Here is a 25,084-nt window from a genome sequence, read left to right as displayed (position 1 = left end):
ATTCAGGAGCAGGGCTAAACCCGAGAACTTCTTCAAAGGAAACAGAAGGAGGTCAAAGACTGGATTTAGAAATGAATGAGGAGAAAGAGTCCAGGAAAACCATCATCCCTGCCCTCTGAGTGAAAGCTAGTGACCAGAGTACTTTAGGCCCTTATGTACCAGGGGCATTATTGGCAGTGACAAGAGAACAAAGTTAAGGGGTCTGCAGTAAGATGAAAGTGTTTTTAAAAGTGGGAAAAGGAAAAAGAAAGATAGCTACAGAGAAAAAGTGTAATCAGCTCTACAAAACTGAGAGAGCTGGCAATTAGAATTGTTTAGTCTCTAAGCTGTGTCCAGCCCTCTTGCTATCCCACGGACTGTAGCCTACCAGGCTCCTCTGTCCATGGAATTTCCCAAGCAAGAATACCAGAGTGGGTTGCCATTTCCTTCTCCAGGGGATTTTCCTGACCCAGGGATTGAACCCATGTCTCCTGCATTAGCAGGCAAATTCTTTACCACGCAGCCACCAGAGAAGCTCAGGAATTAGAATACAGTAAATTTATTGTGCAAGGGGTTTGCGTAGGTGCAAACTTCTCACCTTCAAGGTACTTGACAAAATGAAGTGGGATCAGGTGAGGCAGACAGATGGCGTAGGAGTTGAGCTCAAGCAGAGAGGGGAGATGAGTAGGAATTAAAGGCAAGAAAATTTTGAAACCCAGGTAAGATGGGAAAGAAAGAGAATAAGTTTAGGGACTTTTCAAAAATAAAAAGTTTGTCATTTGCTAGCAATTCTGAATAGGAAAGAAAACAGGAGACAGGTTGCCTTCTAAGCAATATTTACATTGTTCTAAAAGCTTTTAAGCTTTATAATATTGCCACATGTAGATTACAAGGATACAGAGACTTATATATGGAGATAGGGAAAAGAAAGTTGTCTTTGCAACCTTTTTTTCCCACTAGGAAATGTGAAATATATTATTCTATACCATGAAGATACGGTTTCAACATTTTACTAGGATATCATTAATAAAATTGAGTATACCTCTAACTTTGAAATAAGTGTGGCTTTGAATAAGAAATGCTTATTCTACCATTGCTTGAAATCTAATATTTATGAAGACATTTAATCTCTGTGCACAAGGAGGAATACTCACACCAAACAGTAGTGGCATGCTAAATTCAAGAGCTCAGGCCTTAAAGCTTACACGCTAATGGGTTATTTAGTTTTCAAAATCTTAAGTTAATAACAACTGGCAATAAAGCCTGTTAAGATGCCTTTTGTTCTGAAGCTATTGTGTTGATTTTGAAGCCCCATTTGTTCTAAAATGATTGAAGTCGAGATCTCCACCTAGTGGATTTATAGGATTTAACAGATTTTATAGAAATGGCCTACTACCTCTGGAAATCTGTAATGTTTTTCCCTTTGAGAAATAACAGGTTTTAAAGACTTCTACTTAGGACCTAGCATAATTGTTAACAGAACAGTTGCAAATGGTTGAAACATGCCAATATGCATATCAGCTAGACTACAGTTAACAAAGCTCAATTTTTATTTTCATACCATAATTAGGAAAACAGATCAGGCACAAATATGAATATATAATCATCTGTGTAGAAAGCAATATTGTAATACCACTAATTGAGATGTGTATAGTAATTTCCATAAAATAATCATCAAGTATAAATCTGCTCAAGCACTTTTTCCTATTTAATCTTTCATTTGCTTAAAGCTTTTTTTTTTTTTTTTAATGTTTGCTTTCTTTTCCAGGATGAGGCCCAATTCTTCTTTCCCATTTCCCCATTCCTTAGAGATGCAAACTCAATTAATTGTGTCAAACATATCTTATGGCTTGATTTTTGTGTTATATTCAACTATGTACTTTTATTTTATTGATAACAAAGAGTCACTGAGGATTCTCCCTTCAAAATAATGCATTTGAAATGCATGCAAAGGCTAGGGGGTGTTTGTGTGTCTTTTTTAAGAAAGCTGAAGTAGAAAAGGATTACTATTTGAGTTATTGTGTTCACTTTGTTCTGCCTCTAAAGGTGATGAATTAACATATTCAGCAGCTGGTGGATACAGTGTAGGTTTAGGAGCAGAGTTTTCAGCTTCATTTATTCTTCGAGGAATTAGAGGCACCTCATTTTCTGCCTCAAAACTAATGTCTTTTGACTCTGGTAATGTCTCCCCTGTCATTGCACCTTTTTTATGTGTACCTGTTATCATCTGTATCTGGTTGAATATTTTGAACTTCTTTCAAATAATGCATATTACTGTTAATTTTAAGATCTATTTCACTACAAGGTAGTCTATTTTGGGTTTCATGGGGACTCATCATTCTTAAATCTTTAGTTGCCTCAACAGAATCTGAATCAAAGAATACATGGTTTTCACTTTTTCCATTTTCCCAAGTTTGTTGCTTTTCGTCTCTGGTGCCATTTAAGGTCATCTGTGTGGTCCTAATTAACATACTAGAATCTGCCGTGCTTTCATCGAGCCTTTTTTTCTCATCTTTCCCTACTATTTTTATCTCCAGTGCTTCAGCTCCGTCATCTCTGGGCAATGCATTTATGCTGTCAATTCCTTTTTCACTACTATTGGTTAGAGGCCAGATGGCTTGAGTACTCAGAGAGGTACTGATATCCTTGGGAAGCATTATTCTATTTTGGTATGGAATAAAATTTGTCTTCATAAATGTTAAGTTGCCCTTGGATTGTGTCTGGGGAACAGGAGAGCAATCAAAAGTTTCTGTTTTAGGAAGTTTTGTTTCTACATCATTTCCCTCATCCATAACACAGCTTTCCACAATTGGATGTGATATTTTGGGTTTTGTCATTAATGTTTTCTCATTTCCAAGTTGTTCGTGACTTGAGAGTTGCTCTGTATGTTTTAAGGTTTGTTTTTGATTTAAAGTATGTTCCTCATAGGTGTCAGTCCTGCTGATTTGATTCCCTAGGGACATAGAAAACTGGCTTAGCTCACTGGTCTTCAATTTGTCCTGCTCGATGTGTTCAGTGGGCTCTGTTGCCCCTTGGTCAGTAGCCCCCCTAGAATGGTGGGATGATAAAACATCCCTTCCTATGTTTTCCAAAGTTGCTGGTAAATAACTTGGGATGCCCATTACGATGCAAGCTGTACCTCGCACATGCTCAGTTGAGAAGGAGGAGTGTGAATGCCCATGTTCAGCAACAGTGGGTGTGGGCTGAGTCAGTGTTGATGGGTCTCCATTGGGAATATGACCAGTAGGGTGACAGGTGCCTTCCATAGAGCTCTGGTTGGCCACAGACAAGTCGTTAGCACTGAGCAGAGAAGGCTTTTTCATGTTTTTTCTGTAATATGGGGTCTGCTTGGGGGCATGTTTGAGAGGCAGCCTCTTTGCAGTGAATTTAACATAGTTGTTACCTTCTGACTGTTGGCAAAAATCTGCAGAGGGCTCAAGGTTTACTCTGGCTTCTTTCTCAGAAGCTGTGGAGAATTTATCAGGAGGTAATGATGCTCGTTTGAGTTTCTTTGGGAGATCTGGCAAGGATTTTTCTGGATGGACTCTGACTTTTCTAAAAGGGCTTAAATTTAATTTTATTCTTAAATTTTGTGCTTTACTTTTCCCTTTGAAGTCAGCTGGATTGGTTCTCTTCTTTTTCAGAATCTGTGGATCAGTAAGCCCCTTTCCTCCTTTGTTTCTTTCACAAGGGTTGCTACATTTTTTGAGATCCAAGTTGGTCAGGTTACTTTCATTTTTCTGCTCTTTCCAATGGCTTGATGTTTTGGATGACATCACCAAACTATTTTTTTCTATTAAATCAGGATGATGGAAGCTAACCTTCTTAGGGGAATATGTTTTCTTGATTTTTGTTGATAACCCTGATAACTCCATGTTGTTCTCACTCAGGAGGAATTTTTCTATTGCTCTGTTAATTTGGATTTGCTCCTTCTTGGGCTTTGAATGTTTTCGACAATTTGGCTTCTTTTCTTTCATGTAATCTTGAAATTGATCACAGGGCACATATTTACAGATAAGAGAATTATTTGGCTGAAAATACCCAGGACTGCTCTGTGTTAACAGTCTACAAGGATCATCATATTTTGACCTGTGTTTTTGCAAGATCCTTTGTACAGAGTGTTCCTCAGGCTCACAAGGCTTGGATGATGAGCCTGTAATAAAATGTCTCTGCCTGTGAGGTTGTAAGCCATTGTCTCCTTTTTCCATTGGAGGCTGCCATGATTCATTTGTTAAATGCTTTTCAAGACTTCCTCTTGCCAAGGCTGAAGCCGATGTTGCATATCTTCTACTAAATGTGTCACTGCTGATATCTGCTGAACAATAAATGCAGGAATTTAACACTGAGCATAGTTTTATTACCCCAACCAAACAGATGCTTAGAAACCTTATGAAAGGTACAAAAAGGACTCCTCCGATTATGGCAATTCTTGAATATTTCCTTAATATTTTAGCCAAATACTTAAGGGACATTTGGCAGTTTGGTGTGTTTGCAATGACTCTTTATGGACACATTTTAATCAGTTGTGATTGATGCTGATGTAAAAGTTGTGGAATTAGAAATAAAAATATTCATAGTTGTAAATCTTTAGTTGTCAGTTAGGTTAGCTTTAAATATGAATAATGTTTAAATTCTTTCCAAATAGCTATAGTAACTTTTTCTTAACTCATTTACCACTTGGAACTAAATCATTAAGAAGAATGTAATACAATATTGAGTAACAGGTTTCAAGCAGATGATAACCTCAGCTGCTGCTGCTGCTGCTGCTAAGTCATTTCAGTCTTGTCCAACTCTGTTCGACCCCATAGACGGCAGCCCATCAGGCTCCCGGGTCCCTGGGATTCTCCAGGCAAGAACACTGGAGCAGGTTGCCATTTCCTTCTCCAATGCATGAAAGTGAAAAGTGAAAGTGAAGTCGCTCAGTCATGTCTGACTCTTAGCGACCCCATGGACTGCAGCCTACCAGGCTCCTCCGTCCATGGGATTTTCCAGGCAAGAGTACTGGAGTGGGGTGCCATTGCCTTCTCCGTAACCTCAGCAGCAACAGATATACTTGTGATATTACTGGCTCCATTCATGTGGAGTCCATATCTATTTTACTTCACTTAATAGTGTATTCACTAAATATTTGTTAAATGAATGTGTTTTGGACTGTAGCCTGGTCTGTGTTGAAGACTTTTAAATGGTTTGCATTAATATAATATTAATGAACCATGTTAAATAATGTTAATGACAAAAATAATAGCAATAGTTCACCATTAATTGAGTATATACTAAGAGTTCGGCATTGTACAAAATAGTGTACATTCATTATTTCATTTAAGAGACCTGATCCATTGGATAAGTTCTATTATCCTATCACAATTACAGAGAAAGAAACAAGTTTAGAGAAGTTGAATATTCTCCCCCAGTCATGGGTCAGCTAAATGATATGGGCAGAGTTTGACCCAGATCTATCTGATACTAAACCCTATCCTCTTCCACAATGCATATTAAGTTTAAAATTACATCTTATCAGTGTTCTTTCTCTGGGTCTGTGAAATTGTTTTATCCAAAGAAGTATTTCTTGGAGCGATAGAAAGAAACAGGTGAAATAGCCCCAGCTTGCATCCAATTCTAATCTAAGATCTGCCTTCAACATTCAGAATGACCTTGGAGAAGTCATTAACTCACTGCATATCAGGAGATTAGACTAGAAGGGAACTTTTGCAGTTATAAAATTATTCTGGGGAGAGAATTTATCATATTCTAAGACAGCTCCATGGCTCAAAGATAAATATTAAAAGCTTTTGGACCAGATCATCTCCAAAGTCTCCTCTACCCCTGAAACACTGTAATTCTGTGTTTCTGACTTAGAAGGCCTAATCAGAGTGACATTGCCTCTTACAGACTTCTTTTTCAGAGTAGGTGTGGTCTTGACTGTTTTCTCTTTTTCTGGATACAGTACAATGCCTGGCATGTAGAATTTCAAGTCTTTCTTAAAGTGATTGTGTTGATTTGACAAATCCGTTTTCTCTGTGTGAAACAAAAGACTGGGTTTTAAATGGTTAAGAGACAACATTCCCTTCAGTATAGGAGTTTCCCACAGAGATGCGAAGGCTCTCGACAAAGCTAAAAGGAAACATCTGCCTAAGGTATGATTTTATGGAAAGGTTAAGTGCTTATTCCTTTATAAAATAAAACTAATCGGATCGAGTTTCTACAGCAGATGTTTCCTTTCTTGGCCATTTCTCTTTTCAATCAAATCATGATGACCCCAAAACTGGTAAGAGCTGAAGTCTGAGGGATGCAGTGGCATAAATTCACACCCTACTTTATATCACATGTGAAACAATATACAATTTTATTTATCTCCAATTGTCCCTAAATCCTTAGGGCCAGATCCCCATGGTAAGAATTTCTTGGTGCAGCACCTCTGTCATTCATGTTCTGAGAGAAAGCTCTGCTTGTTGTAAACCAATTCAAATAAATGACAGGAACCTCTTTACAGAGCGGCTGTCAAAGTTTTCACCACTAAGCCTGAGAGCATTGCCTTACTATTCAGGGAGAAAAAGGAAGACATTTAATTCATTGCTTCCACCTAAATATTGACATCGCCCATGTACAGTGGGTAGTGTCACGGCCAGATTCACTTGGCTTCCAACATGGGACGATGAATTAAGTCCTGACTTTCCCTGAACTGGGAAGTTATCATCCCTGACAGCTCAGCAAGCATAGTGTGTGTCTTGACATCATTCCTGAAATGAATCACTAGCATTAGAAGGCCCATTCTTCTAACATGTCATGCTCTGGGAAGGTTGCTTACTGCAGAACTGGCATTAGAGCTCGACGGATGTTGGAACAGAAGCCAGTACTCGGCTTCCCATAAATCTTAACAGTGCTGCTGCTGCTGCTGCTAAGTCACTTCAGTCGTGTCCGACTCTGTGCGACCCCACAGATGGCAGCCCTCTAGGCTCCTCTGTCCCTGGGATTCTCCAGGCAAGAATACTGGAATGGGTTGCCATTTCCTTCTCCACTTAACAGTGCTATTGCTATTGAAAAGTCTTCTTTAAAAAAAAAAAAAAAAAATTTAGGTGTTGGGTCATGAAATTCACTTTCCAAGGGGTACAAGATGTACTCTCAGCTCCTGAGGGTTGGAAGCATCCATGTACACCTTACTGTAAACACACATGTGCATACATACACCCAAAAATGCACATCCAGTATCTTTAGGAGAAGAATAACCTAGTTCCATGGTGACTTCTATGGCATTACTCTTTCGAGGAAATCAAAAGCGATTTAAACCAAGTGGGACTTTTCAAGCAAGACAACTCACCTGTCATTCTTGTTACATGCTGTGGCAAAGTTTGAGGTTGGCCTTCCCCAGGCTCATGATTCCTCCACCCTTCAACTCTCTGTGGACAATATCTTGTAAGTAAGCCAGCTTCATTAAAAGCTGCCATATTCCCAGAAGGCTCTGAACATCCTGACTGCAGCAATCTGCCACCAAAGCAGAAGAAAGTGCTGTCTGCCCCATGGCCCTTCCCTTTCAGGTTTCTAAATGATCCGTCAAGGGCTGTGGAGCCAGAGGCCTGTACTGCTTGATGGCTGCTTTCCTGTGAAAGTGGCATTTCCTTTCCGGCCCCCACAATGGACATGACCTTTATCTCGTTTTCCTGAGTTAAGTGGCAGTTACAGTATCCCTGAGCGTGGTAATTTCTTGCCTCATGATCACACAGGGATTCATTGAAGGTTCTGCAAGGAAGGTTTTCTGATGTGTGTTCATTTGCTTTGCCTTGTTGAAGTTTCCAGTTAAATACAACTAAACCTAGGCAAGTGAGACCAACAGCTCCTGTGACCAATGGAGAGACTATTAAAAGATAACATCATAGAAAGAAACATAAATCGTCAAATGTGAAATCCTTAAGTACCAAGGTTAATGGCTTAGAGGGCACTGAAATGGGTGGGTGATCTATCACCATGTGGAAAATATTAGTTCAGATAGAGGCTATTTAATCAACATTGTTCTGTTTTCCAATTTGGATCTTTCTTTGTATCTATTAAAAATTATAAGAAACAATACCATCTGGAATGTGTTTGACAGAAAAAGTTTTTTCACGGACTGAAATTCATTCAGATTAAAATAATTCCTACATGAACATTCTTTTCTGCCTAAGGGAACTGCAACTTCCATTTATTAATCCCATAGTTGATAAAAATAGACAATGTTTAGCATATACCCTGAAATTCTCATATGCAATAACCTCCTCCCCCAAAGAAAAAAAGATTCTACAAGCTATTGCCATATTTTAATCATCCCTAAAGATTTATCCCCTACCTCAGAATACATCATTGGCTCCTATTAGTATAAAGGTCAAACTCTTTGGCATTCAAGACTCTAATTTGGCCATAACCTTCCTTCCTAGCCTTATTTTTTAAATTATTTTTCACATTCAAGCACTATGCTTCAAACTCTTCAATTCATTAGTCTTAAAATGTCCTTCTAAGCCTTTGTGTATTCTCTTACTCATGGTTATAATACTTTCTCCTATCTCTGCTTATTTGAATTTTATTTATCCTTTAAAATCTAAACCAATACCTCATGGTTTCTTGATCGTTTTGCTATTTTTTTTTATCTTGCAAAGATCACCCCCTTCTATGAACTCCCACAATAAAATGATTGACATCTAATCTCAGAATTCCTGGTACTGTCATTTCATGTTCTCTGTAGGCTAGCTTATCATCTAAATATATTAGTAAAGGGCAGTATTTCTCAGACTCGAGTGCAGAGTCTAACCTCTTTCTGCCTCACAGTTTTTCATCTTGACAAATGGCACCCTCAGCCACCTAGATGCTCAAACCAAAGTCTCAGTTACACCCAGCTCTTCCTCTGACACAATAATTTCTTTTTCTTAGCACTTATAACAATGTAAAAGTTTTCTGTTCACTTATTCATTTGCTTGTTCACTGTCTGTCCTCCCCTGTTAGAATTAAGCACTCTGAGGAAATGGACTTTTTCAGTTTGACATTGTATCTCCAGTGACCACAACACTGGCAGAGAGGAGGCACTCCAGAAATATTTATTGAATACTCTTAAGTAAACAGAAAGAATTCTGTTTTATGAATTCTAATAATGAAAAGCAGAGTGATCTAATCTCACAAATCTCCAGAACAGTAATCAGGAGAACATGTTGTCAGTATAGACTGAGTTTGGAGCTCTGTGTTCTACATCCAGCTTTATCTATAACTTGCTGTGTGACCTTGAGCAAGTCAGTTGCCCTGTAAACTCAGTTCCCTGACTCTGGAGATAATGGCAATGAATGAGATGTTATCAGCTTTCTAGACTCCTTGATAGCACTTTGCCTGGTTCTGTCTATGGCAGATAACTTTAGTGAAAATGTGATGATATTTCTTTAAACTTTCAAGAAAAGAGAAGGTATCAAGCATAGTTGTTTCATTTTTTCTGTTAAAGATGAAGATTAACCAAATAGAATAGCACTTTCTGGTAAAAAAAAAAAAAAAATCAAAAACAAAAATCTGCTAACCTTTGTGTAGCTTACCATATCTTAATGTTTTGCACCCCATTTTAATTTATTTAACATCAATACACTCTTGGAGAATGTTATAACATATTGAGATAATGAAATCTCTAATAAAAACACAATATTTTTTTTTTTTTTTAAGTAGTAGCCGAAGTTAGGTCAGAACATTTTAATTGCAAGATCTTATAGTCTGGGCTATTCCAAATAAAAGTTTTGATTTTTAGATGTCAAAAGTATGAAAATAATAAAATTTTAGACACATCTCTATATCTCTTACTTTCTAAGTAAGAAAGCTTAGGATTCAAAGCTCTGTCCTGATGCTTTTCTTGGGCACATTTTCTAACCTCTCTAAGCCTTATTGTTTCTTTTCTATCAAACAGGAATAATTAATACCACTCAGAGATAAAGTGAGACAATATATGTGACATGTTTAACACAGTTCTTTGACATAGTGAGATTCAGTGAGTGGTCATTGTTATGTATTATTGCGGTTATAATTGTTGGTGCTACCAAAGTAGGCTTTGTATTGTTCTATTAGATCCTAGAAGCCTCAGCTATTAGGGAGAAAAGTCCAAAACAGATTACTAAGAGAATACTTTGTATGACTGATGCAGTTACTAAACCATAATAAAGGAAGAAAAGGCCTCAATTTTATTAAACAGATGATTCAGCCATTGAAACGAAAGTACATATAATTTGATTATGGGATAAAGTTTCTCTGTAATTGTGTCCAAACAGTGAGGAACCACTCACTCTCCCACTATTGATGCTAGAGCTATGTCTGTATCATGTTACCACTCAGGTATGGTCACTCACTATTAGTACAGAGAGCAAAAGCAGCGAATGAAGCTTGTAGGCAGTTTGAACCTGCTGTCAAGAAGATGGCTGAATTTTCATTGCCATGGGCATTGTTGCTATTTTTTAATTTTTTAAAAAGTATTCTAACAATCCTTCTGAGTTAGAAAAATGCAATATTAATGATAAAAATCTCATCGAAGTATTGGCAATGTTACAGCTTCATGAAAGCTTTCTTGTTTATCCTCTAGTTCACAGAATAGGAAGGGTTAGGTGCCAATTAGCCACTTATTGGTTTAAATTCACGGGATATGATTTTATATATTCTTTGGAATTGTGATGATTTATCTATAGTCAAAGAAGAAAATAAAATCAGAGGCCAAATTTTAGTTCTAAGTCTTCTTCCCACAATCTAGAGATATAGATTATTGATCACACTTTTGCTTTAGGAAAAGTAGCACCTTAAAAGGAGTAAATTAATATCAAAAGTCAAGAGTTGTCTTAAAGATGAATCTCTCTTAAAAACAGCATCTGTAATAGTTAATCAATGAAGGGTACATTTTTCTGGTAATTTCACATGCTATAACTTAACAGGCATATAATAATATTTATAAAGTTTAGCTTCCTATCATTTTGATAAAACCTTTGGAATCTTCCAGAATTTTTATGTATCTCTACACTAATGCAGAGTTGTTAACTTGGCAAAATCTTTTCTAAAAATATATATCAAAAATACCTAGGAGATACTAAAAATTGTATCTATTGTAATATTTCCAAAGCAACCTCCTACAAAATACAAGTTCAATGAAAATTTCCTCTGTGGGGGAAAAAAAGGTTAATGGTCAAATAAGTCTGAGAAATGCTCCACAGTATATCTTCCTCTTAGAGACTCATAATGTTTATTAGAAAAATGAAAGATACAAGAAATGCTGTGGTAAAGAAGCCTATTTCACTTTAATCCAGCATTGCTCAAATCTATTTGAACCTGACAACATATTGCTTATATGGGTATCTCTTGATATTTTTATTGGAATGTCTATTAATTTTCCCCTTGAAGTAGGATTCTATGATAAGAAACACATTTAAGGAAAAACTCTGTTGCCCTAGTGTTTTTGCCTTTTGTAGTAAATTGTTTCTTAGCACATAAAATTACTGAGATGGTTACACATTTTCTAAAACAATTTATCTTTCTGAAAGGACTTGAACTCACTTTCAAGTGAATTTGATTACTGCTGGTGGTCATTTCAGTGTCTAGACCTGATACTGGTTTCCATCTATCCTGATTAAAAGTATAAGTGTCAAGAGCTAAAAATCCCCCAAACACACTCACACACTTTTCATCACCATGGTACCCACAAATACAAAGGATCTTACCATGCACTGAAAGCATACAAACATCTAGATAACTCAACAAATCTCACGCATGTTTGGTCTTTGACTAATCACAATGAAACATTACACTATATCATAATGATATATAATGAGATGTAATGATGAATAGTTTAAAAAATTTAAAACAACTATAGAAAAATTAAAGGGTTGGATGGTATCCTTTCCTTAGTTGGGAGTGGGTGTGGTAATGGGCCAAGTATATGAACAAGTTAGATAAACAGAAATCTTTAAAAAATTCAAAATCCCCAAATGGATGGAAACCAAGGCACAGAGCAGCTAAATAATTTGCCCAAGTCACACAGCAAGTAAGAGCAGAACCAAATTTCCAACCTGGGTAACCTAACTGTGGAGTTCATGCCCTTAATCATCACTTATTTGTTTTTGTTTAGTCCCTAGACATGTCTGACTCTTTTGTGACCCCTTGGACTGTAGCCCACCAGGCTCCTCTGTCCATGGGATTTCCCAGGCAAAAATACTATAGTGGGTTATTATTTCCTTCTCCAGGGGCTCTTCACAACCCAGGGATCAAACTTACATCTCCTGCATTAGCAGGTGGATTCTTTACCACTGAGCCAGGAGGGAAGCCCAATCATCACTTATACAAGCGCTATAAAGCAGGACACACTGGATTGTCATTATAGCCTCCCCGTGTCCTTGGTAAAGCCCACTGATTCTTACTACCACAGACAGGCACACAGATATGAGTGCCTTGAAGAAAGAGACTAGGTCTCATGGCTTTTTGAAACCCCTAATATCTTAATGAATGTATCAGTACGTATCAGTAATGGATGACTGAAATATAGGGTATTCCTTCATTACACACAATTAAACTAAAGTCTGAACAGCAAAGTACTGAAGATCGCAGTGCTAGTTATACCAGGACCAGAGTTCTTGGGACTTCTCAGGTGGCGCTAGTGGTAAAGAACCTGCCTGCCAATGTGGAGAAGTAAGAGATGCCAGTTTGATCTCTGGATTGGGATGATCCCCTGGAGGAGGAAATGGCAACCCACTCCAGTATTCTTACCTGGAGAATGCATGGACAGAGGAGCCTGGTGGGCAATGATCCACAGGGTCGCAAAGAGTCAGACAGGACTGAAGCGACTTAGCACACACCCACACATCGACACAGAGCTCTTGAATTCTGGCTCAAGGCCCTTTCCTCTGTGTTAGACAGTTTCTTTGCAACAGGAAATGTTTGCAACCTATGCCAAATCAGCTAGCATCTTCCCACACTAATGACAATGTCTGTCTTCTACAAGCTCTGAAAAGGCTCCCCAGTTGCCAGAGAAAGACATCATTTAGTGACTTTCAAGAATATGGAGAAGAGCTGGGTACACTTCTCCCTGTCATACCTGCAAAGCCAAGGACAGTCAGCAGGGCCACATCCTGCCCTGGGAAGAGGGGACTTCTGTCCTTTAGAACCAGAGTGAGGTTGGCAGCCTTAGAATCACAGTTGGTCTCAGACAGCCTTAGTACACTGTTGGTAGTGGCTGCAGCCATGGTGGACGGCTGACAACTTAGGTCCTTGGCGCTCCTGAGCGTGCGAGCAGAAGACTTTATGTAGTTTCTTAAGAATTGGGCAAGCGAGTAGAGAGCACAAGTGCAGTTCCACTGGTTCTTATCTAAACTCAGATGGATTAACTGCTTCAGGGGAGTAAAAACATCAGGCATGTGGGCCAACTTATTTCGAAAAAGGTCTACTTCCTGTAGTTGAGGCAGGGGCCTGAAGGCATCTTTCCCAATAAAGGAAATAAAATTGTTAGATAAATCCAGATGCCTGAGACTCTGGAGATGTGTGCCTCCAAAAGAACTGTCCGTCAGATTAGTGATCTGATTCCCATCCAGCTGGAGCCGGCTCCGGCCCCTGGTGTTTCGGAACCAAGACCCTTGCAGGGTGTGGAGGACGTTGTGGCTGAGCACCAGCACCTGCAGTCTGCGAAGCTTGCTGAAGGTGTGATCGGTGAGTGAAGAGCTGGATATTCAGTTGTGCCCCAGCAACAACGACTGCAACTTTGAAAGGCTGTGCAAGGCATTTTCCCGAACATCCTCGATGCCATTTCTGCTCAAAGAGAGCAGGGCGAGATTAAACAAGAGGGACAGATTTGTACTCTATAGAGGAGAGATATCCATCAGTGATGATTAAAACCCTCGTGGTCACAGGGGCTGCTGTGGGGAAGAAAAGCACAGACTAGAAGCAAGTACACACACGTGGGAGGGGAGCACCGCGGAGAGCAGAGATAATCAATACCCTCTGAGCAATCTTATCACCTGGGTAAGAACAATAAACAAAATGAAAATGATCCTCTGATTTCTCAGTTTAAGGGGAAGGCAGCTCTTTATCAGAATGATGGATTTTTATATTTTTTGTTACCATGACATGTTTATTTGAGAAACCTAAACCCATCTGTTCCTTTAGATGTCAAATTTAATTCATTGTTTGGGATTATCATCATGAATTTTTTTTTTTTTTTTTGAAAGTGGCTTCTCAGGCTTTCTGTCTGTGAAGCTGTGTACCAACCTACTCTAGCCCTGCTGGCCCAAGGCAGATTCAGTCAGGAGCTGAGCCTGTGTCTGAGTTCCTAACCAGTTTTCTGCAAGCAATGTATATTTATACTGTAAAGCCAGTCATATTTTTTCTCAAACATAAAGGTGTGGGTTGGGGTGGGGGAAGTGAGAAGGAGTGCTGGTTTCTGCTTTTTAGCTTCAGGCTAAAAGTCGGCAACTTGGTAAGGATCTATATTCTCTCCAGACAAGCCGAGAATCTGTCAGTGGGGTTCTCATTATAGTCTGGGCCATCCTGGCCTCCTGTCTAATATCTGTTCCCTCCAATGAAGTCCATCATGTGATGACAGGTGGTACTCAGGGCTTCCAACTGTTAAATCCCTTCACCATAATCACCCCAGAGCTATCACTGCTCTGTCATTAGAAATCAAAGCATTTTAACTCAATAAAGATGTATTATAATCAAGAGTTATTGTAACACATCTTTATCATGCTAAAATTGTTTTGACTGCCAATGACAGTGTCATAAGGATGGAAGAGTCCATTGTCCCAGGGAGGTCTACAGGTGATATTTGAACAATCAGCCATGGGGGAAGCAAATCAGAATTCCCTTATGAAATTCAGACTATAGCATTGAAACAAAGAGAGGAAAAAAGAATGTAAAAGACAAAAGATTTCCACAGCGCCTTCTTTTGGAAGAATTGCTCTCATTTCTGTAGCAGTAGCAAGTCTATGTCATGGGGTTTTGTTTGGCAGGGTGGGGGTGCTGTTTTTTAGAATTTATTACTGATTATTTGAATTCTGTTAATTCTGGCCAGGCTGGCATTTTGTTTCTTTCATTATTGTTTTTGATATGGATTGAGAGAGGGTTTTTTTTTGTTTTTTGTTTTTTTAAGAATCCTCAGTCCCCTAGAGATTTCTGACTCTGAGGGAGCAAGCTATTGTTTCTGTCAGTTACTTCTTGTCTAGGACCAGACAGGCTCCATTCACAAGTCATCCATTTACTTCTCTGTGTTTATGAAATCTAACTTCACAAATGTGGCATTCTGTAAATGAGAAGGAAGATATAAAGGTGCAGTATGTAGATGAGCAATATTTGTTTCTTACAGACATCAGCTATCTCTGATCAAAAAAAAAAAAAAAATGTAGTGAAGTTTATTTGAGTGGATGGGAATTTAGTGTTTTTAAAGTGTTTTCTACACAGACTGGAAACAGTGTACGACCAACTAGCCTTGAAACTGTCTCTTCCCTGTCAGGAAGGACAATGCTATTTTCCTCTTAATTCTCATGGAGTCATAGGATTTTAGAAATGAAAGAACTCATTTTCTTCTACTCCATCTTAGATTTTTTTCTGAAGTTTTTCGATTGGCAGAGTTTATAGCTTGTTTATCTCTTCTTGGATATAAGGATGTAAATCACATTCTCCTCAAATTTGTTAATAAGGTATCTTATTAAATTGTTGACTTAAGCAAGCAATATGTAATGAATACAGGCAGTGTATCTTGTTAGCATTTCTACAGCTCATTTACCACCAATAAAAAAAGACTACACTTGCAAAATTAGATGCACTTTGATAATAATCTGTTTTGCTGGTACATCACTTAATCTTACTAATACTGAACAATTGCAGTTCAGGTTTCTGATTCATTGATATTCCTTTCACCCTGTGGTAGGTTTCAAATCTGCACAAAGTATGGACAAAATATAATTAAAGTGATCTATTTTTTTCATTTATTAAATAAGTGTGCAACTGACTGAAATGATGGTATTCTTTTGTGATAGCAAGATATCTCAATTACCTCTAAAGGTCTTAACATAGTTTTGGTTGAGACCACCAGGAACTAATAGGAAAATAAAATAATATTATCAATATATAGTTACTAAAGAAGGCTTGCTCTTTAAAAATGTTTACCTCTTTCAGGCTGAGCCCAGAGATGAGGCAGGACAAAGAAGAGCATAGTAATGAATTTTCCAAGTACACTGAACACTGATTTTTAGAGTGATCGGTTTTATTACCTACTATATAGGTTAGTTGGTGACAGAGAGTTGCATCTTTGGTGCACACCGCACACGACGCAGGGCAGGCTACCACCAGCTGCAGCATGATGGCAAAGAGTATGAGCCATCCACCTGAAAGGAAAGTAGAGGCCAATGCATGTCATAATGTCAGCATTTATTATCCAAGGATTTCAGTACATTCAGTTCAGGAGGCATTTTGGTGATTTCTCCTTTCTAATGAGCAATGTGAGTTCTCATATGGTGCCAGATAAATGGCAAGAATCCTTAATCTGAATAGAATTTAAACTGAACCATTATAAGGAACAAGGATATATTGGACAGTGCAAAGAAATATAGCTATGATTTGTAATAACTTTATTTGTAAATGTATTTATTTTAATTGAAGGCTAATTACTTTACAATATTGTGGTGGTTTTTGCCATACATTGACATGAATCAGCCACAGGTGTACATGTGTCCCCCATCCCAAATGCCCCTCCCACCTCCCTCCCCATCCCATCCCTCTGCTTGTTCCAGTGCATCGGCTTTGAGTGCCCTGTTTCATGCATCAAACTTGGACTGGTCACCTATTTCACATCTGGTAATATACATGTTTCAATGCTATTCTCTCAAATCATCCTACCCTTGCCTTCTCCCACAGAGTCCAAAAGTCTTTTCTTTATATCTCTGCTGCTTCTGTTGTCTTGCATATAGGGTCGTCATTACCATCTGTCTAAATTCCATATATATGCATTAATATATTGATTTGGTGTTTTTCTTTCTGACTTACCTCACTCTGTATAATAGGCTCCAGTTTCATCCACCTCATTAGAACTGATTCAAATGGAGTAATATTCCATCATGTGTATGCACTGTGTAATAACTTTAAATGGAGTACAATCTTGGGCTTCCCAGGTGGATCTAGTGCTAAAGAACCTGCCTTCCAATTCAAGAGACATAAGAAACATGGGTTCGATCCCTGGGTTGGGAAGATCCCCTGGAGAAGGAAATGGCAACTCACTCCAGTATTCTTGCCTGAGGATCCCCATGAACAGAGGAACCTGGTGGGCTATAGACCATGGGGTCACAAAGAGTTGGACATGACTGAAGTGACTGAGCACAAGTAGTTGCTTTACAATTCTGTACATAAAGTGAATCATCTGTATGTATACATATATCCCTTCCATCTTGGCACTCCCTCCCATTCCCATCCCACCCACCTGGGTCATCACAGAGCACTCAGCTGACCTCCCTGTGCTATACAGCAAGTTCCCACTAGCTATCTCTTTTACATGTTAGTGTGTATCTATCAATGCTACTCTCATCCCACCCTTCCTTTCCCCCACTGTGGCCACCTGTCTGTTCTCTACATCTGCATTTCTATCACTATTTTGTACACCTAAAACTAATATAATATTGTAAATCAACTGTGCTTCAATAAATACATATTCAGTTCAGTTCAGTTGCTCAGTCGTGTCCAACTCTTTGCAACCCCATGGACCACAGCATGCCAGGCATCCCTGTCCATCACCAACTCGCGGAACTTACTCAAACTCATGTCCACTGAGTCGGTGATGCCATCCAACCATCTGATCCTCTGTCTTACCCTTCTCCTCCTGCCTTCAATCATTCCCAGCATAAGTTCAGTTCACTTCAGTTGCTCAGTTGTGTCCAACTCCTTGCAACTGGATGAACCGCAGCATGCCAAGCCTCCCTATCATTCACCAACTCCCGGAGTCCACCCAAACTCGTGTCCATCGAGTCAATGATGCCATCCAGCCATCTCATCCTCTGTCGTCCCCTTATCCTCCTGCCCTCAATCTTTCCCAGCATCAGGGTTTTTTCCACTGAGTCAGCTGTTCGCATCAGGTGGCCAAAGTATTGGAGTTTCAGTTTCAACATCAGTCCTCCAATGAACACCCAGGACTGATCTCCTTTAGGATGGACTGGTTGGATCTCCTTGCAGTCCAAGAGACTCTCAAGGGTCTTCTCCAACACCACAGTTCAGAAGCATCAATTCTTCGGGGCTCAGTTTTCTTTGTAGTCCAACTCTCACATCCATACATGACCACTGGAAAAACCATAGCCTTGACTAGACGGAACTTTGTTGGTAAAATAATGTCTCTGCTTTTCAATATGCTATCTAGGTTGGTCATAACTTTCCTCCCAAGGAGTATGTGAATGTGAAGTCACTCAGTCGTGTCCGACTCTTTGCGACCCCATGGACTGTAGCCCACTAGGCTCCTCCGTCCATGGGATTCTCCAGGCAAGAGTACTGGAGTGGGTTGCCATTTCCTTCTCCGGGGGAATCTTCCCGATCTGGAGATCAAACCCAGGTCTCCCGCACTGCAGGCAGATGCTTTAACCTCTGAGCCACCAGGGGAGAGTGCCATTTGCCTATTCTGAGATGGGATACCAATCACTCAAACAAACAAAAACCCATCACTCTGAATAAGTGATTAATCATTTAACTCACAGGAAAGGTCAATACTGTCAATGCTAAAGGAAGGGTGTGTTACAGCAGTGCCAGTTAGGTGTCTAGAGGTGGTCATGCTCTAGACCAAGACCAAGGAGTAAGCGTCTTTTAATTTCATGGCTGCAATCACCATCTGCAGTGATTTTGGAGCCCCCAAAACAGCTGCTGTTTCCATCGTTTACCCATCTATTTGCCATGAAGTGATGGGACTGGATGCCATGATCTTAGTTTTCTGAATGTTGATCTTTAAGCCAACTTTTTCACTCTCCTCTTTCACTTTCATCAAAAGTCTCTTTAGTTGTTCTTCATTTTCTGCTATAAGCTTGGTGTCATCTGCATATCTGAGGTTAGTGATATTTCTCCTGGAAATCTTGATTCCAGCTTGTACTTCATCCAGCCCAGCATTTCTCGTGATGTACTCTGCATGTAAGTTAAATGAGCAGGGTGACAATATACAGCCTTGATGTACTCCTTTTCCTATTTGGAACCAGTCTATTGTTACATGTCCAGCTCTAACTGTTGCTTCCTGACCTGCATACAGATCTCTCAAGAAGCAGGTAAGGTTGTCTGGTATTCCCATCATTTGAAGAAGTTTCCACAGTTTGTTGTGATCCACACAGTCAAAGGCTTTGGCATAGTCAATAAAGCAGAAGTAGATGTGTTTCTGGAATTTCTCTTGCTTTTTCGATGATCCAGCGGATGTTGGCAATTTGATCTCTGGTTCCTCTGCCTTTTCTAAAACCAGCTTGAACATCTGGAAGTTCACGGTTCACGTATTGTTGAAGCCTGGCTTGGAAAATGTTGAGCATTACTTTACTAGTGTGTGAGATGAGTGCAATTGTGTGGTGGTTTCAGCATTCTTTGGCATTGCCTTTCTTTGGGATTGGAGTGAAAAACTGACCTTTACAGTCCTGTGGCCACTGCTGAGTTTTCCAAACTTGCTGGCATATTGAGTGTAGCACTTTCACAGCATCATCTTTTAGGGTTTGAAATAGCTCAACTGGAATTCTGTCACCTCCACTAGCTTTGTTCATAGTGATGCTTCCTAAGGCCCACTTGACTTCACATTCCAGGATGTCTGGCTCTAGGTGAGTGATCACACCATCATGATTATCTGGGTCATGAATATCTCTTTTGTACAGTTCTTCTGTGTATTCTTGCCACCTCTTCTTAATATTATCTTCTTCTTTTGGGTTCCTACCATTTCTGTCCTTTATTGAGCCCATCTTTGCATGAAATGTTCCCTTGCTATCTCTAATTTTCTTGGAGAGATCTCTAGTCTTTCCCATTCTATTGTTTTCCTCTATTTCTTTACATTGATCACTGAGGAAGGCTTTCTTATCTCTCTTTGCTATTCTTTGGAACTCTGCATTCAAATGGGTATATTTTTCCTTTTCTCCTTTGCTTTTCACTTCTCTTCTTTTCTTAGCTATTTGTAACACCTCCTCAGACAGCCATTTTTCTTTTTTGCATTTCTTTTTCTTGATCCCTGTGTCCTGTACATTGTCACGAACCTCTGTCCATAGTTCATCAGGTACTGTATCTATCAGATCTAGTCCCTTAAATCTATTTCTCATTTCCACTGTTTAATCATAATGGATTTGATTTAGGTTTTACCTGAATGGTCTAGTGGTTTTCCCTACTTTCTTCAATTTAAGTCTGAATTTGGCAATAAGGATTTCATGATCTGAGCCACCCTCAGCTCCCAGTCTTATTTTTGCTGACTATATAGAGTCCATCTTCGGCTGTAAAGAATATAATCAATCTGATTTTGGTGTTGGCCAACTTGTGATATCCATATGTAGTCTTCTTTTGTGTTGTTGGAAGAGGGTGTTTGCTAATTCCCACAATAAACAAACAAACAGAACTCTTAAAGCATTTGACCATAAGTTCAGAGAAATCACATCTAAGGCACACCTATTAGTATAGATTATTAAAAAATTAAGTTACTTGATAGTTTGTTGAGATTTTGTAAATACATTACCTGATTTAATTCTTTTAATTTGGCAACTCAATTTGTGGCCAAGAAAACTGAAGCTCAGAATGGTTAATAAACCATCCAAGGTCACAGAGCCATTATGTATTTAACATCAAGTCTTTTCATTCTAAATCCATTGTTCTTTCTAGTACGTAGAAGCTAATCTTAGGCATTGAATCTTACATAATTACAAATAAATTATTCTTTATAGCTATAGATGCCACACATAGAGAGGGAGAATGAAGGAACATTAAGATCACAAGCTCCACCTACCTTCAAATTCAGTTCTCCTATTTATTGACTATGCTATCTTAGATAAATTATTTTTCTAATTTTTCTCCTTTTCATGTTTAAAATAGAAATAATAAATGCCAACATTACAGAGTTTTATGAGTTTGATAAAATGTTAAGTGTCTAGTAAGTATCATTTGTTGTTCAGTTGCTCAGTCATGTCCGACTCAGGATCCCATGGTCTGCAGCATGCTGGCTTCCCTATCTTTTGCCATCTCTCAGAGCTTGCTCAAACTAATGTCCATTGAGTTGGTGATGCCATCCAACAATCTTGTCCTCTGTTGTCCCCTTCTCCTCCTACCTTCAATCTTTCCCAGCATCAGGGTCTTTTCCAATGAGTTAGCTCTTCACATCAAGTGGCCAAAGTATTGGAGCTTCAGCATCAGTCCTTCAAACAAATATTCAGGGTTGATTTCCTTTAAGATTAACTGCTTTGATCTCCTTGCCATCCAAACGACTCTCAAAAGTCTTCTCCAACACCACAGTTTGAAAGCATCAATTCTTTTTTTTTTTAATTTAAATTTATTTATTTTAATTGGAGGCTAATTACTTTACAATATTGTATTGGTTCTGCCACACATCAACACGAATTTGCCACGGACGTATACGTGTTCCCCATCCTGAACCCCCCTCCCACCTCCCTCCCCATACCATCCCTCAGTGCTCAGCCTTCGTTATGGTCCTACTCTCACATCCATACAAGACTTCTGGAAAAATCATAGCTTTGACTATACAGACCTTTGTCAGAAAAGTAATGTCTCTACTTTTCAATATGCTGTCTAGGTTTGTCATAGTTTTTCTTCCAAGAAGCAAGCATCTTTTAATTTCATGGCTACAGTCAACATCTGCAGTGATTTTTGGAGCAAAAGAAAATAAAGTCTGTCACTGTTTCCATTGTTTCCCTATCTATTTGCCATGAAGTTATACCATATTTTACAATTATTTTGATACTTTTTTAGTCCTCCAATGAAAGAGTAATGTCATTTGGATTTAATGTTCAAGAAAAGGCTATTCATTTATAATGCATTTCCTGACTGGTTAAAATAAAGAAAGTAAAGGAAATTATAATAAAAATCCTCTACCATACAAAAAGACAGTTTCAAAATAAAATGTAAATAAAATTTAAAACTAGTGATTCTATCATACTTTCAAGTATTTATTGAACACCTTCTGTTCACCAGCCACTCCTCAAGGCAATAGGGATAGAATAATCAATGATAGATCCCTACCCTTATTGGACAGTCCCAGGTAGCTCTAGTGGTAAAGAACCTGTCTACCAATGTAGGAGATGCAAGGGATGCAGGTTTGATCCCTGGGTCAGGAAGATGCCCTGGAGAAGGAAATGGCAACCCACTCCAGTATTGCTAGGAAGGGATGTAAACAACAGACCAAAAGTATGCAATATGTATTAATATGTATTAATTCATCTAATGGTTTAAGTTGTATGGAATAAAGGACGATAATGGTAGACAAGAAAAAAAAGTAACATTTGAACAAAGACCTGGAAAAGGTAATAGCTCTGGTCTGTCCAGGTGGAAAGAATGAAAAAGACAAAATCCCTGAAGGCATGGTATGCTCTTTTCTCAGAAGGTCAGAGTGATCTCGTGTACAAGAGGATGCGGAGGCCAGGAAGTAGCAGGGACAGGTTGTGCATGGCCTAGAGAGGAAAGCAAGGACTTTGTTTTTTTTAATTGATATAAAATGAGAGTAACTGGAGGCTTTTTGAGTGGCATTACTTCATTTCTAGTATAGTTTTACATTGCCTTAAGTAGTATGGATATTTCAACATTATTAATTCTTCTTCTCCATGAGCATAGAACATCTTTCCATTTATTTCTGTCTTCCATTTCTTTCTTCAGTATCGTATAGTTTTCAGTGTACAGGTCTTTCACTTCCTTGGTTAAGTACACTCCTAGGTATTTCATTCTTTTTGATGTAATTACAAAGGAGATAATTTTCTTTATTTCTCTTTCTGATAGCTTGTTAATAGCATAAAAGCAAAACAAGATTTTGTATATTGATTTTTATATCCTGCAACTTTACTGCATTTGTTTGTTAGTTCTAAGAGTTTTTTGGTGGAGTCTTTAGGGTTTTCTACATCAAGTCATCCACATATAGTGAGTTGTACTTACTTTCTCCTTTCCAAGTAGGATGCCTTTTACTTCTTTTTCTTGACTAATGTATATGACTAGAACTTCCAATACTATATTGATGAGAGTGGGCATCCTTGTCTTATTCCTAACCTTAAAAGGAAAATCTTTCAATATTTCACTATTGAGTATGATGGTAGCTTTGGATTGGCTACCATGTTGAGAACACACTTTTTTTAATAGGCAGAGATTAGAAGCAGCAAAAGCAGCTAGAACGAAATTATAATAATACTAGCAAAAGATGATGGTAAGGATAAGAGGTAGTCAGATTCTGTATAATTCTTTTTATTATCATGATGCAATTTAATGTAACAAATTTAAGGTCAATTAAGCTGTTCTGTGCAATGGAACATGCTAGGTATACAGGAGTAAACAGACCTTTGCTTACCCTCAAATCATGTTTCAGCTAGTGATATATACATGTAAATATCCAGTTTTAACACAAGAAAGACTTTTAAAAATCTAAGTGAAAGTGAAAAAATCTAAGTGAAAGATATACGCATTTGAATGCAGAGTTCCAAAGAAGGAGAGAGAAAAACACCTTCTTCAGTGATCAGTGCAAAGAAATAGAAGAAAACAATAGAACAGGAAAGACAGAGATATTTTCAAGAAAATTAGATATACCAAGGGAACAATTCATGCAAACAAGGGCGTGAATGTTCTCTGTTAGGACCTAACAGAAGCAGAAGATATTAAGAAGAGGTGGCAAGAATACACAGAAAAACCATACAAAAAAGATCTTCATGACCCAGATAACCACAGTGGTGTGATCACTCACTCTTAGAGCCAGACATCCTGGAATGTGAAGTCAAGTGGGCCTTAGGAAGCATCACTACGAACAAAGCAAGTGAAGGTGATGAAATTCCAGTTGAGCTATTTCAAATCCTAAAAGATGACGCTGTGAAAGTGCTACATTCAGTATGCCAGCAAATTTGGAAAGCTCAGCACTGGCCACAGGACTGGTAAAGGTCAGTTTTTCACTCCAATCCCAAAGAAAAGCAATGCCAAAGAATGCTCAAACTACCACACACGAGCAAAATAATGCTCAAAATTCTCCAAGCCAGGCTCCAACAAAGCGTGAACCATGAATTTCTAGATGTTCAAGCTGGATTTAGAAAAGGCAGAGGAACCAGAGATCAAATTGCCAACATCCACTGGATCATTGAAAAAGTAAGACAGTTCCAAAAAAACATTTATTTCTGCTTTATTGACTACCTCAGGCCTTTGACTGTGTGCATCACAACAAACTGTGGAAAATTCTTCAAGAGATGGGAACACCAGACCACCTGAGTTGCCTCCTGGGAAATCTGTATTGGTCAAGAAGCAACAGTTAGAATTGGACATGAAACAACAGACTGGTTCCAAATAGGGAAAGGAGTATGTCAAGGATGTATATTGTCACCCCGCTTATTTAACTTATATGCAAAGTACATCGTGAGAAATGCTGGGCTGGATGAAGCACAAGCTGGAATCAAGATTTCCAGGAGAAATATCAATAACCTCAGATATGCAGGTGACACCACCATTATGGCAGAAAGCAAAGACCTAAAGAGCCTCTTGATGAAAGTGAAAGAGGAGAGTGAAAAAGTTGGCTTAAAGCTCAACATTTAGAAAACTAAGATCATGGCATCCGGTCCCATCACTTCATGGCAAATAGACGGGGAAACAGTGGAAACAGTGAAAGACTTTATCTTGGGGGCCTCAAAAATCACTGCAAATGGTGACTGCAGCCATGAAATTAAAAGATGCTTGTTCCTTGGAAGAAAAGCTATGACCAACCTAGACAGCAAGTTAAAAAGCAGAGATATTACTTTGCCAACAAAGGTGCATCTAGTCAAAGCTATGGTTTTTCCAGTAGTCATGTATGGATGTGACAGTTGGACTGTAAAGAAAGCTGAGCCCAGAAGAATTGAAGCTTTTGAATTGTGGTGTTGGAGAAGACTCTTGAGAGTCCCTTGGACTGCAAGGAGGTCCAACCAGTCCATCCTAAAGGAAATCAGTC

General features: G+C 38.7%; 2 protein-coding genes across 2 annotated transcripts in view; one reads left to right on the top strand and one right to left on the bottom strand.

Annotated features, from left to right (window-relative positions):
* Positions 1–25,084, top strand: part of LOC113889730 (serine/threonine-protein kinase TNNI3K) — a 345,390-nt gene that overhangs the window by 248,701 nt on the left and 71,605 nt on the right. The gene's annotated exons all lie outside the window — the stretch shown is intronic.
* LRRC53 (leucine rich repeat containing 53) lies at positions 1,569–18,739 on the bottom strand. Its single transcript, XM_027525499.1, is given in 6 exon segments — positions 1,569–2,203; positions 2,205–4,291; positions 7,295–7,810; positions 13,040–13,794; positions 13,796–13,853; positions 18,664–18,739. Coding segments are annotated over 6 exon segments (3,738 nt in total). The 3' UTR covers positions 1,569–1,957.

Source organism: Bos indicus x Bos taurus, chromosome 3 (assembly GCF_003369695.1).
Source record: "Bos indicus x Bos taurus breed Angus x Brahman F1 hybrid chromosome 3, Bos_hybrid_MaternalHap_v2.0, whole genome shotgun sequence".
NCBI lineage: Eukaryota > Metazoa > Chordata > Mammalia > Artiodactyla > Bovidae > Bos > Bos indicus x Bos taurus.
Note: the sequence above shows the minus strand (reverse complement) of the source record. Positions and strands in the feature narration are given on the sequence as shown.